Source organism: Eumetopias jubatus, unplaced genomic scaffold (assembly GCF_037043125.1).
Source record: "Eumetopias jubatus isolate StellerSeaLion01/CBP00866 unplaced genomic scaffold, mEumJub1_p1.0 scaffold_5, whole genome shotgun sequence".
Classification (NCBI taxonomy): Eukaryota; Metazoa; Chordata; class Mammalia; order Carnivora; family Otariidae; genus Eumetopias; species Eumetopias jubatus.
The window spans coordinates 10986188-11001080 of NW_028274811.1; the positions used below are offsets into that span (position 1 = coordinate 10986188).

The 14893-nt window shown below is 41.7% G+C and overlaps 1 protein-coding gene across 1 annotated transcript in view; it reads right to left on the bottom strand.

The window, feature by feature from the left end:
- Window positions 1-14893, bottom strand: part of TRIM36 (tripartite motif containing 36) — a 32999-nt gene that overhangs the window by 2470 nt on the left and 15636 nt on the right. Inside the window, exons 5-9 of the mRNA XM_028093035.2 lie at window positions 12448-12543; window positions 8817-9070; window positions 8454-8578; window positions 4115-4405; window positions 1107-1404 (exon numbers count right to left, since the gene is read on the bottom strand). Of these exons, the coding sequence (XP_027948836.2) occupies window positions 1107-1404; window positions 4115-4405; window positions 8454-8578; window positions 8817-9070; window positions 12448-12543 (1064 nt within the window). The remainder of the gene's footprint in view (window positions 1-1106; window positions 1405-4114; window positions 4406-8453; window positions 8579-8816; window positions 9071-12447; window positions 12544-14893) is intronic.

Below are 14893 nucleotides of genomic sequence, written 5' to 3' on the forward strand. Positions count from 1 at the left end.
CATTGGGTGTAGAGATCTTAAATAATAATAAAGTAGGGGAAGAAAACTGAAGGGAACTGTCGTAGATTAAATATTCACAGCACATAATCATATGTAAAAAATATATATATATAAAACCAAGACGTGCTCTAATGCAAGGAATTACCAAACTAAAGTAAAATACACGGGCACTGCAAAACAATGCAGGAGAAAAAGTCATGTTTCACGGTCCTAAGAACCCTCTTTCTGGACTGGGATTTCTACGTGGATCTATGAGGTAAGCAAGCACAGTTTTTTTTCCCCACAAGTATAAAACAGTAGCAGCTTATATACATTTTTGATACAAAGGTCCTTCCATTTTCTTCCTATGCATAATTCACTTTTTATATATTTGTGATTACATGGATGCTTTTAATCGGGTTTTCTCACTTCTAATATTTTTTCTGTTACAAGCTTTTTAAACATTAATACCAATACTATCAATATTCTAGGTCTATGGTACTGTGTTTAACTGACCATGTCCCAATTGCAATTTTTATTGTTTTGTCAATTTCTCACCCTTGTGCAAAAAGCTTTTCCTATTAACTCAGATTATTCATTTGGGATTCTGTTCACACAATGATAGGGTCAAAAATGATTTGTGTGGACTAGTAGACCTTATGCCATCTAAAACAACGAAACCATACAATCTCAGTTCAATAATCGATCTTTTATTTTAAAGATTTTATTTATTTGTCAGAGAGAGACACAGCGAAGAGAGGGAACGCAAGCAGAGGGAGTGGGAGAGGGAGAAGCAGGCTCCCCGCTGAGCAGGAAGCCCGATGCGGGGCTCGATCCCAGGACCCTGGGATCATGACCTGAGCCGAAGGCAGATGCCCAACCCACTGAGCCACCCAGGCGTCCCTCAATAATCGATCTCCTAAGAAACTGAAATTCTTGGGGTGCCTGGATGGTCACCATGGGAATACAAGACAACCGACCCCTTTCCTTAGCCAAAGCCCCAGAGTCTAGGGAACGCACTCCATCTGTGGTAAGTAGACCCAAGGGGATTTCCGGGCTTGCCTTGCTCAACAAGGATGTTTACTTGTAAAAGAACTCTCGAGTTCTAGATCAGTAGAAGAACCTACCTTGGGCTAACGGCATCGCGGGGAGAACGGAGCCATTCCTGTAGTTTATCACTGGAAGCAACTCCTGCTTTGACCAGGTATGAATATGGCTCCACACGGAAGGCCCAGAAGTGCTTCCCCTTGGTAATTCCAACATCTCCAATGATGTAGTCCAGGCTTGTGTAATAACCCACTTGGATGCGTTCTGCGGCGAGCAGGAGATTAAACCCAGCTCTGCTCTCTACGCGGTCTCTCTTCAAGTTCAGCAAGAGGTGTTCATTATTATAGCCACATTTTTCATCAAAGAGGAAACTGAAAACTGTAAAGAGAGCTTGAAATTAGTCTGATGACTACGTGTTAGCGTTTCTGTAATTGGCGGTTAAATCCGATCAGGTTTTGAACCAGAAATGACGGAAATGAGCCGTGAAGAGGAACGGTTCACACTACCCTTGACAGACTGGGACAAACCAACTCCCCGATGGAGAAATCACTTACAGGAAATTCTCTACACCTGAACATCTTCAGAAAAGTCAAAAGGCAGAAGGGAAGCATTTTAAGTGTATGAGAAAACTTATGAATGGGGTTCCTTGCAACAGATAGAGCAGATCTCTTCTAAATGTTTTTACACTACTGGATCTGTGCCTTTTCTCCTTAAAATAAGGGACTGTACATTTTCATAATTATCTGTACATTTTCCTAAACATGTATTCCACATTTTATAAATGTGTAAAATATTAGCAATTTTAGTAGGGGCTCTTCCTTCTCAATCAGTATGGCAGATATGAGACACAGTGCATGATGTTTAAAAAAAAAAAGGCAAAGGTTTTGGCTTTAGAGAGATGAGTTTTAATCTCTGCTCAAGGATTTAAATGAAAGTTTAACCTAAGCTTTAATTTCCTCAAGTACAAGATGGACATAATGCCACTCTCCTAAGCCTCTATCATCTCAAATACATGAGCATTGGCTGTTAGCCCCAAAGTGGAAACAATTCAAATGTCCATCAACACATGAATGAATAAAGAAAATGTGGTCTATCCATACAATGGAATAGTATTCAGCCTAAAAAAAGCAAGGCAATTCTGGTACATGCTACAAGGATGAAGCCCCAAATACACCAGGCACAGAAGGATTAGATCAATCCCCTTCTATGAGGTACAGGCAATTCACAGAGGCAGAAAGTAGAAAAGAGGTTCCCAGGCTCTGTGGGAAGACGGAATGGGGAGTTCGTGTTTAATGGGTACAGAATTTCATGTGGAAAAAACGAAGATGTTCCAGAGATATGAGTGGTGGTGGCCGCACAACAGTGTGGATGTACTTGATGTCACTGACCTGTACCCTTAAAAATGTTTAAAATGATCATTTTTAACTATATCGTATACCACAATAAAAAAAAAAAATGTCTAGTAGCAAGCTAAAGCCATTCTCCATTTATAGGCTAACCACTCTTCCTGGTAATGTCTACTGTCCTGCCGTGATCATTCCTGCTTCCGGTGGATCTCAAAAGTCTCCTGGTTTGCAAAATATATGATTGGTCACGCCATTCACACAGCTTCTCTCAGAAAAAAGCAAGTCAATTTTGGGGGCGCCTGGCTGGCTCAGTCAGCGGGGCGTGTGACTCTTGATTTCGAGGTTGTGAGTTCAAGCCCCACATTGGGTGTTGAGATTACTTAAATGTAAAATCTTTCAATAAAATCTTAAAAAAAAAAAACTTGGAACATGTCCTTGCTTCCTTCCCCGTCCACCACATCACTGAAAACTGCAGCTACTTCCAGGTTTCTTTTTAATTCCACTTTCAGTCAGAGAGACGAGAAAAGAAAGGGGAAACTACATAAATGGTAAAATATGACTTAATACTTGCAAATCCATCCCCCCACTCTGTTGGACTTTATTCAAATTCAATAACAATGCTAGGCAACCCTGATTTGTATTTGTATTCTAATTTTTTTTAAATTGGCCACAATGGCCCTAAAAGTAGTGGTGAGTACACTTCAGACAAAAGAGGAAGGAAAGCCGAGTGTATGAAATCCGGGCACATGAGCCAGTGAAATCTGGTGGGGACGGTGGGGTCTGAAAACCAACTACAGGAACCTCAAAGGCAGTGACCAACAGGCCAGAAGGTTTTCCTGCTAAGCACAAGGAGCAGAACTTTGGTTCTGAAACCGTGTTGTCCATGCAGAGCTGCAGGGAGCATCTAACCTGGTGATTCTCATTCTATAAAAATCTACAGGTGCTCTGTAAGGGGCAGCAGTGGTTTCTGCCTCGGAAGGTGGGGGAGGGGGCTGGGCAAGGGGAGCTTTTGGGGGAGGGGGCAGCTACCATGTGGTTCTAATATACGCCCTCCAACCCCGCCTGCCGGGAATCACTGAGTTAAGAGAGAAAATCCAGACAAGTCAGAAGGAGGTTAATCACAACATTTCATATTATAACAATAATTTTTTTTTTAAAAAATCTACCTATAACTATGTTGTAGAGCTTTTTTTTTTTTTTAGATTTTATTTATTTGAGATAGAGATAGAGAGAGCGAACGGGAGAGCAGGAGGAGAGGAGGGAGAAGCAGACTCCCCGCTGAGCAGGGAGCCCAACGTGGGGCTCGATCCCAGGAGCCTGGGATCATGACCTGAGCCGAAGGCAGACGCCCAATGACTGAGCCACCCAGGCGCCCCTGTTATAGAGATTTCTATAAACTTATCAAAAACACAGAATTCTACTGTTTATAAAACTTGTAAGGTAGCATCTACGCCATTTTAATCTCAAATTAATAGCCCTGCTCACTCAAATGTCTTGTTTTTCTGTATCTGCTGTCAGGCCAAACTCTAATCCCGTTCCCAGCCTACCTGATGAAATTCACGTACTTGGTCTATTTCTAAATCCTAGCTAGGGATGGAACCTACTTTCTAGAATTTTTTTTTTTTTTTTTAACAAATGAGAGCTGGTTTCAACGTGGATCTAGACAGAGATGCTGGCTAGGTTATTTTTTCTCAAGGTCTCTTCCAACTCTAAGGCTTTCTGAGTCCCAATATTCACAATACCTGGAGCTGGAGGGGTATGGAGGATCAGCTCCCTGCTGCAAGGGCTGCAGATCGAACCCTTGTAGGCTCTGACTCTGAAAGCATAGTTACAATTGCTTTCCAGGTCTGAGATGACTTTGCTCGTGCCACACACTTCGATCTCACTCCAAGACAACATTTCTTCATCTCTGTTAATCTTCCGATATTCAAGAACATAGCTATCCACTTTATCCTTCTCGGGATGGTACCAGTTGATCAGAGCATTGTTATACACTTTGCTCTGTTCCTCATTGATCTCTGGCACGTCTATGCCTGAAAGCATCAAGAAACAAAAGATGTTAAAATATCAGTCTTTCAGAACCTGTATGTCCCTCAATAAAAATGATGTACCGACGAGACTTTAATCATTTCTGTCCGGTCCAAGACTTTTCTAAGTCTGTAATGCTGTGTATAAGGAAAAGAGGAATTCCGGCAACGTACAACACGGACGGGCCTTGTGACACACAAGCTGAAATACGCCAGACACCAGAGACGTACGCTGACGGCGTGATCCCACTTCTATGAGGAATCTCCAAGAGCCGAGTTCACAAAATGAAAGACTGGAATGCTGGCTGCTGGGGCTGGGGGAGGGAGCAATGGGCAGTTATTAATCAAGTAATCAAGAGGCATGAAGTATCAGTCAAATAAGATGAGGAAGTTCTGGAGACCTCAGTACATCATCATACTCAAGAGTCAAAGCCGCTGTGTTCCATGCTTAGAATTTAAGAGAACAGATCTTGAGGTAAGTGCTCCTACCACAAAATTGAACATGAAAAAGAATAAGCATGGGGCGCCTGGGTGGCTCAGTCAGTTAAGCGTCTGCCTTTGGCTCAGGTCATGATCTCAGGGTCCTGGGATCGAGTCCTGCATCGAGTCCCACACTGGGCTCCCTGCTCAGTGGGGAGTCTGCTTCTCCCTCTCCCCCTGCCCCTCCCCCCCTGCTGTGGTCTCTGTCAAATAAATAAATAAAAAATCTTTTTTGACAGAGACACAGCGAGAGACGGAACACAGGCAGGGGGAGTGGGAGAGGGAGAAGCAGGCTTCCCACGGAGCAGGGATGTGGGGCTCGATCCCAGGACCCTGGGATCATGACCTGAGCCAAAGGCAGACACTTAACGACTGAGCCACTCAGGCGCCCCATAAATAAAAAGTCTTTAAAAAAAAAAAAAAGAAAAGAGGGCGCCTGGGTGGCTCAGTTGGTTGAGCAAGTGCCTTCGACTCAGGTCATGATCCTGGAGTCCCGGGATCGAGTCCCACATCGGGCTCCCTGCTCAGCGGGGAGTCTGCTTCTCCCTCTGACCCTCCCCCTTCTCATGCTCTCTCTCTCTCTTTCTCTCTCTCTCAGATAAATAAATAAAATCTTTAAAAAAAAGAAAAAGAATAAGCAATAAAGATTTTTAAAGGTATATTTAAAGGTATATTTATAACCGAAAGGAAGAAGGAAAATGACAAATAAGTAAAAAAAAGAATCCAATTTAGCTTTACATGTCATATTCATTCTGAAACACCATAAATCAGTTTTTAACCTATGCCTTTCAATTTCCACCTACTAAAACAACAACACTGGACTTGAAATTTTTCATCTGTGTCCTCCTAGAATTATTTTAGTAAATACTTTTAAATCTAAGTTGGGCAAGTCTAACAAAGTTCAATGAAACATTATACAATTTTCTTTCAGGTTTTCTTCCAAAGAGTTGCAAAGCAATTTAAATGAATTTTTCTTGGCATAAATATGACACATAATAAGAAAATCAGAAACTACATAAAACACACTTTAAGCAACTCAAAAATAATCACCACAATAATTCTGTACAGATCCTGCCAGTATTTTTCTCCCACTGGCATTTCACTCCATGGCTGTATCTACATTTAACAATTTTCAGAAACGGGTTTCCAGTTTTTCATAAAAACTAGGATACAAAAGTATCACAGCTAAACCTTTGTGCATATGCAGAATCCCTTCCATAGAAGAAATTCCAATAAGCTTAAGTGCTTAGGATAAGCTATAAAAGTCACACACGCACGTAACACAGATTTACATTAAATCAGAAAAGTATATGGAATGAAAATGAAAAGTCTCCCTCTTGGCCTCCCCCAGATATATATAAGCAATGTAGAAGCATGTCTGTGTATGGTCCGTTTATGCAACTGAATGTTACACAGCCATATGAGATCTGGAAAGTCATTCAAAATACATTTTGGGGGGCAAAATTACATGAGTAGTACATAGCCCAGTCCATACCCCTTTTCTTTTGAAACATAGCTTACTAAAAAAATGTGCATGCAGGACACAATGAGACCATCCATCACAGTCAGAAGCTGGGTAATGACTTTCCATGGTCACCCATCCTCTACACTTGGTTCTTTGTTAGACACTGGTCCAACCCAAGATTACCAACCTTCAACATCATCTTTCCAAGGACTGTTTTGGGACCCCCAGGGACGAGAGGACCTTGTTCTCCTAAGTAAACTAGCATGTATACAAAAAACAATTCAAGTATATGTTTTGGAAAAAGGGAGACTACAGTACCTGAAGTAGAATTAGCATTTGAAAGAGTAACAAATACGTATTTGGAAAAAGATCGTTATAAATAAAATAAGCACATATTCAGGTGCCTGGGTGGCTCAGTCAGTTAAGTGTCCAACTCTTGATTTAGGCTCAGGTCACAATCTCAGGGTCCCAGGATTGAGCCCCACATCGCGCTCTACACGCAGCTTGAGGACTCTCTCTCTCCCCCTCTCCCCCTTCCCCCCTCACTCGCGTGCACTCTTTCTAAAAATAAATAAATGCTCTAAAAAAATCAATCAATCAATCTTTAAAAAAAAAAAAAAAAAAAGATAAGCACATACCTGAAAGGAGATTCAGGTATAGATGTGAAAGAAAGCAGGTCATGGTAATAATCCTTCCGAGTTTTTAACTTCAATTTTTTTTCTTTTTTTTAGGTAGGTTCCATGCCCAGTGTGAGGCTTGAACTCACAACTCTTGAGGTCAAGACCTAAGGATCAAGTCAGATGCTGTACTAAGCCACCCACCCAGGCACCCCTAGAATTTCTAACTTTAACAGGACAAATTTCCTCCAGATGACTACAAAACCACACATACATACCTACACTGTCATCAATCTGCAAGTATTCCATTCTAACGATTCTAACTGTTCACCAGCACTAGAAGAGAAACCCGGGCGGCAGGGGGGTGGGGTGGGGGTGGAATACGAACCAGGCAAGAAGGGAAAAAGGAAAGGAAGACCTCCCCACTGGGGAACAGCAAAACACAATCATAAGCACGTGTTATGGCCCCAAAATTTGCATGCTCAAGTTCTAACCCACGGTAACTCAGATTGTGACTTTATTTGGAGAAAGAGTCTTTATAGAGGTAAAGTTAAAATGAAGTCATTAAGATGGGAACTAATCCACCATGACTAACATGACTGGTATCCTTGTAAGTAGAAATTTAGACAGACGTGTAGATGGAAGGCCATGTGAAGACACCAGAAGGCCGCCATCTGCAAGCCAAGGAGAACAGCTTCAGAAGAAACCAACTCTGCCAACACCTTGATCTCAGACTTTGAGCCTCCAGAACTGGAAGAAAATTACATTTCTGTTGTTCAAGGCAGGCAGTCTGTGGTATTTTGTTTCAGCAGCCCTCACAAACTAATTAATACAGCCAGGCAAACACTTAAAACCTCTTAGCCTGGAGACATCATTTCTAGTTTTCTGCCCTAGAGAAAAACCACATACATGTGCACAAGTGAACACTGACGAAGGTGTTCAACACAGCAATGGACAAAAAAACAGAAACAAATCATCTCTCGGTAGGGAAATGGTTTATATAATGAAATACTATAAACAGCTAAAATAGAGCTTTCAACCAGAACTTTGTGAGTCACAAATATCTTAAACTTCATTTTCTTGAAAAACAATTCACAGAAAGGATACATAAGCAATGTGATGCCATTTATTGAATGCGTTTTTTTTTTAAAGATTTTATTGATTTATTAGAGAGAGTGAGTGTGCGTGCACGCATCAGAGCAGGGAGGAGCAGAGGGAGAGGGAGAAGCAGACTCCCCGCTGAGCGAGGAGCCCGATGTAGGACTTCATCCCAGGACCCTGGGAACTTTACCTGAGCCGAAGGCAGACGATGAACGGACTGGACTGAGCCACCCACACAGTGTTTAAAAGCCACACAAACCAACAGAATATATACTCTTTGTGCAGAAAAACATGCCTTTTCATACTATCAAACCGAAGGGGGCGTTTTTCCCATGTAATGCGAATTCCGACTACAAGAGTTAAGAAGCTTTTGCCCGTCACTGAAACTTACCACTCGAGAAAAAGGACAATTCTCCAAGAAGTTCTGTTTGTTTAGATGTATTAACAACATAGTCTTCAAAAGAAGTCTGAGCCGCGGGTCTAAAGCTCTTCAAAGATTCCGTAGCTTTCTGTATTCTGTGGACAGATAGAGTTTATATAAAAACAACTCCATAAAAGGCCCGTCAGACTAAACATCTGCAATGTGATTAAAAAAACAAACAAACAAACAAAAAACATCGCTCAAGGTTCCGGTTAGGAGTGCAGCAAGGGTGTCTCTGCAGGGCACAGCATTAGGACCCCAAGAGCTCAAGCTGAAACACAGAGCGGCATTTAAGGTCGCTGCCAAGGAGATTCTAAATTCAAAGCAACGTACCTGAGGTGGAGCTGTTTCGCTGTCTGTACGAAACAGGACTGATCCGTCTCCTTAAGCACTTCTTGGGCATATCCCACCAGCCCATTGTTCTCTAGAAGCCCCTGATATTCCTCCACTTGGGTCTGAAATTTGTCTAGTCTTAGTTTCTTAGAAGCATCAATTGCTTTCAAAACAGATGATTTCCTCTCTTCTAGGATTTCAAAGAGCTTCTCAAAATGCGTGATTGCTTCTTCTTTTGCTCTCTCTCCGTTACACTATTATAAAACGAGCGAAAGCGTTACCTCACCTGCTAAATCCAAATGTCTTTTCTCAAAATAACCAAAATTTAGTTTTGTCCGACTGACATTTTCAGAACAATAATTTGGCATCGAGTACACTTAGTGAGGAATGATCGCCGACTCTTAGTTAGACATACTTTGTGATCGTATGATACTGTATTCTCCTTAAACTCTCAACTCCAAAGTTCAGCAGTAAATAATCCCATAAGGAAACAACCTTCAACGTGGATGCAAAGGCACCGGAGGCAGAAATTAACTGATTTAACCAAAGACACTGTACAATATAATTCTGGAGTTTCTAATTTGGGCAACTTTTGACCCCTTCTACCCTCTTCCAATTTTTTTTAAGAAAACTTAAATCACAGCATGAAACTCAGGAAGATGACATCCTTTACTAAGATCCAAAACTGTAACTCTTCTCTTCAAATTAATATAACTTAATTAGAATTAAATCCTGTGTGACTTTAGGCAAATTATTTAACTTCTGTGTGTCTGAGTTTTTCTCTTCTGAAAGCTGGGGATAAGAGAAACCATTTGGGTTTTGTTTTGTTTTTTTTAACAGGTTTTTTTTTTTTTGTTATTTATTCGCCAGAGAGAGAGAGAGAGAGAGAGAGAAAAAAAAGAGAAAAAAGAGAGACAGAGCACAAGCAGGGGGAGTGGCAGAGGGATAAGCAGGCTCCCCGCCGAGCAAGGAGCTCCATGACCTAAGCTGAGGGCAGACGCTCAACTGACTGAGCCACCCAGGTGTTGATTTGGGTTTTTTTTGAAGATTGAAAAATATTATGTACACAAAATGCCCACGACAATGGCACACACTCTGTACACAGAGAGAATTATTATACTCACTGCACACACAGCTCTTCCTCTACTTGGTCATAAAATGATTCTGTCTGTACTGCTTACAAAACATTCTGAATGTCCATAAAATCAGGGACAAACTTGATTTTGAAAATAAGACCAGCAGAGCACACATACGCAATCATGATTACAGACCCATAAGCAATAGCCAACAGAAAAAAAAATGTCTTCAAACACATTCTTAAAAGCTGACAACATATGGAAGAAGTGCATTGTGCACTTCCCAATGGCTTCTGGCCAACATTTCTGATGAAAGGAAATTTTTTCCAGATTCCTTTCTCTGTTTCCTAAACCCAACAGGCAAAAATTTTTGTAAAGGGTGGGCAGGAGGGAAGGAAGAAAGGGGGACAGAGGGTGGTGACATTTTGGTAGTATTTCAGTGATAAAAATCACAACCTTAAATTCAAAAGATCATTCCACATAGGTAAAAAAGAGGGATTTTTTTTTTCCCCCAGCTAAGTGTAATTATAGAAAAAAAAAAAAAGTGTCACAGTCCTCACTGAGTAAAAGTCAAGAATACAGACAAATTCTCCAGTGTAGGACATTCTTGCTAATGAGCTCACAAATGCAGCTTTGGTCAAAGGGACACAGAGAAGCTAAGTAATTTTTCCAGGATCCCAAGGACTCAGTGTCTGCATGAACACTTGATATGAATCAACAACTCAGCAACGGTGCTGGGGCTCCCTTATTTCAGAAGTCAGGGCAGCATGACTGAGGACCAGGAGTGAAACAAACCTAAAATGACCCAAGATACGATCCCTGCAGCAAACTCTTCTATGTAGGTGATCACCTGCCAAGAGGGTTGGGGGATGATCCGGCACTGAGAGAGTGGGTCATCAAGACAAACATGAGAAAAACAAAATCCCGCTTTTCAAGTACATGGAAGAACAATTTACTTAGGGTGGTGAATGCAATCAGTGAGTATCAGAAAAAAGTATTAAAAACAAAAGCAGTGGGCGCCTGGGTGGCTCAGTTGGTTAAGCGACTGCCTTCGGCTCAGGTCATGATCCTGGAGTCCCGGGATCGAGTCCGGCATCGGGCTCCCTGCTCAGCGGGGAGCCTGCTTCTCCCTCTGACCCTCCCCCTTCTCATGTGCTCTCGCTCTCTCTCTCTCTCTCTCTCATTCTCACTCTCTCAAAAAATAAATAAATAGATCTTTAAAAAAAACAAAACAAAAGCAGTGCTGGTTATCTGGTGCTAATTTGCATAATGTCTCAATTTTTTTTTAACCCATTTTGGAAAACTAAATTTCAAGAAATTAACAGTCTCATACTAGCCAGGATATTTTTCTATTTCATCATAAGTTCTTAAAGTGATCAGGAATAATGGCTCTTCAATTTATTTCAAGTAGAGAACAGAAACACACATCCAAATCAATGAAGAATATTTGGAATTTTAAAACAACCCAGTCCTATCTTCTTCTACCGTATTTTTTATTTTTTATTTTTTTTAAAGATTTTATTTATTTATTCGAGAGACAGAGAATGAGAGAGAGAGAGAGAGCACGAGAGGGGAGAGGGTCAGAGGGAGAAGCAGACTCCCTGCCGAGCAGGGAGCCCGATGCGGGACTCGATCCCGGGACTCCGGGATCGTGACCCGGGCCGAAGGCAGTCGCTTAACCAACTGAGCCACCCAGGCGCCCCCCTACCGTATTTTTTAATTGCTATCAATTTTCTCCATTTTATTGAAGTATAATATACACACAGAAAAATATATATGAGTGTGGAGACGGACAAAATCTTTGCAAATACACCCATGTAACCTGCATCCAGGTTAAGCAAAGGAACATTACCCAGACCCCAGAGGCCAGTCTTTCCAGACACCCATCCTTCCACTTCCCCACCCTTCCACAACGCCTGTCCCGAGTTCTAACTGTTTCACCTTTGTCGGTACTTTTCATAAGGGCGTCACAGAGTTTGTACCCCTTTGCTGGGGCATCTTTCTTTCAATATTATTGCAAGACTTAGCTACATTGTTGCATCTAGTTGCAGATATTCCCGCTCAAGGCTGATTATATTCCACTGCTGAGGGATACATGGGTAGTTCCCACTTTGTGGCTGTTTAATTGCAGCCATGAACATTCCAATGTGTGTCTTTTGGTGAACATGTCTCAGGCATGTACTTGGGAACAGCGCATTTTAAGTCAACATATAGTACATACTTCAAAAGCAATTTGTTAGTTTCGTAAACTACAGATAACTGTCAAAAATTCCAAAATGTACCTTATGTTACTACTTCTGAGATCAAAACTGCCCAAGTAAAGGGTCAGTCATTCTTTCCCCCCGTGTCTCAGTAGCATTTAATCACCACCTCTCTCAGGCACTGATCACACATTAGAACTTGTTTTTTATACTGGTTTTCCTAGTCCCATAAAAGCAGGGGTGAAATCTAACACAACTTTGTACTCCCAACTCATTTACTACCTTCCGGATTTTATGAATGAATAAATTCTCTAGATGGAGAAATAAAAATACATAAACCAGTTTATCACTTACCTCTGTTTCTTTCATTAGCAAGTTTAGTTCAGAAATTTGACTCTTCACCTGGCTCTCCTTGCCAATAAGGTAATCAATATCCTTTGAAAGCTTTTCCTGTTAGAATATATCAGTAACACAAATGAGCAGAAGTTTAACAAAGGCCTTGCAGATCTTCCTTCTTCCTTCCTTTTCTTCCTTCCTTCCCTCCTTCCTTCTGTTCTCTTATATTTTTACACACAATTCTTTAGCCTATGATGAACAGGCAGTAAAACCAACCCTGAGGATTCTCCTTATTAACCCAGGGTAAACAGTTACTGGCCTTGAGCACAGAGGCCCACGGATCTATGAGAGATGAGAAGCAGGCTGAATAAAAGAACAGGGCAGTGAGGCTCAGATTAGTCAAAAAACCAGAATACATAAATAATACATTTTTGTTGTCTCTTCATTGTTCCCCGGTCTTCCTCCCCAGGTTTCTAAGTAAATGGAAGAACTAGCAATTCAAATAGGATTGTCTTCCATCAGATTTTATCATTCATTCTCTCTCTCTCTCTCTCTCTCTCTCTCACACACACACACACACACACACACAAAGACCCAAAAAGCAACAGAGACCCTTCCAAAATGACCTTCGCAGCCTAGCCAAGACTAGATATTCATTAAATAATTACACATACACAATAATATAGATTTATAAAAATACAGCTCATTAAGCTCCCAGAGCTTACTAAAGTAAGTATAAAGTAGTTAGTCTGCTTACCATAGACATAGTATCGTAGGTTTTGGTGAGATCCCTAGTTTAACCCAGAAAAAGTAGTATGTATGACTGAAGTATATTAAAAACCAAACCAAAAACCCCTTGAAGCACCATGGGGTACACAGTTGTAAGAGACAAACGTATGCAGTCTAAATAAGAAGAATGTCATCCAGAAAACTCCACCCAAACTGGAGCCATGACAAGCGGATCTGAGCATTTCTCAAACGCGGCTGCCCCGAATGAAAGGGTGGGTAAGAAAAGGAGAGGACCAGATATCTAACTTTTAGGAATTCAAGAAGTCAGTCTCCTGCCTTTATCATTTTCCTCTTTGCTCACTCAGACCACGTAATAAAGAGAACGTATGCTGAAATTAATATGGCTGGAAGAGCGAGGTCAATAAACAAAGGCAAGCTACAAAAGAAATGGAACCATGCCATCTGCAACGTGTGTCCACGTAGGCAGGTGTCTTTCTATCCAGGGATTAGCAGGAGTGAGGTCATGTGGAAGCACAAACAAAAACAAAACAAAAAATACATGTCTCACCCCAACAGAAGAACAGAAGACTGCCAGCCAACAGGACCATTCCTCTCCATTATTCACTATTTAGGCCAGTTCACCAGAAAGCGTTAGCACTTTCTGCAACTGGAAGGGCACCCTCAATTACATAGCTTGGTAGAAATTCCAAGGAGAGGCCAGACACTGCAACACAGTCAACCGGTATTAGAAGCCAGATCGAACAGAGGCAGACGGGAAGCCTGGCCCCAGCTTCAGCAGTTTCAACAAAGAGCAGCAGTAAGGTGGACAAGGTTACATCACCGTGATGCTCATCTTTCTTCAGTTCTTGCAACACTCTGTATAACAGGGGCACCTGGGTGGTTCAGTCAGTTAAAGTGTCTGCCTTTGGCTCAGGTCATGATCCCAGGGTCCTGGGATCGAGCCCCGCATCGGGCTCCTTGCTCAGCAGGGAATCTGCTTCTCCCTCTGCCTCTGTCTAGCACTCTGCCTACTTGCACTTTCTCTTCTCTGTCAAATAAATAGTATCTTAAAAAAATAAAAAGTTAAATTTAATTAGCAAACAAAGGGAATGCCACTGGGGGGCACAAATGAGTAACAATCGATTCTCCCACCTGAAAAAAATCTTAAAACCTAACAGAATATATAAAATGGCTCTCAAGACGCTGGACACAGAGAGAGGGGAAACAAGATGGGCCCATGTTTGTGCCCACCATCCTGTCTGGACCCGGCGTCATTCAAGGCCAAGGGCAGAGAACTCAGGTGGATCCAGGGTCTCCCAGGAGCTGAAGAGACGAAACCGAGAGTCCAGGGAGACCAGAGTTTGGAAAGCAAAATCCCCAAAAAGAGAAAATGACAGAATTCTGGAGAATGTACCAAGGGTTCCTCTGGCTTATTCAGCAGAGTACTGACCAATTCCCATGTGTGAGGAAGCTTTCAGAGGCCAGGGGAAGGATCACCCAAGAGGATTACAAGGAACAATTCCAGGAGCTCACATCAGGCTGGGAATAGTGCCTATGACGCACCAAACTAAACAAACATGCAACAAATTAAAAACCTCTCAAAAAAACCCACGAAACTCAAAATCCAAAAGTCATTGAGAAGAATAAATGAGAAGAGTAGTCTTAGTAAGAGAATTAAATGCTACTCCTTCCTAACTAAGCCTAAAGCAAGACCCAAAAGCAACAAACTGTTCTG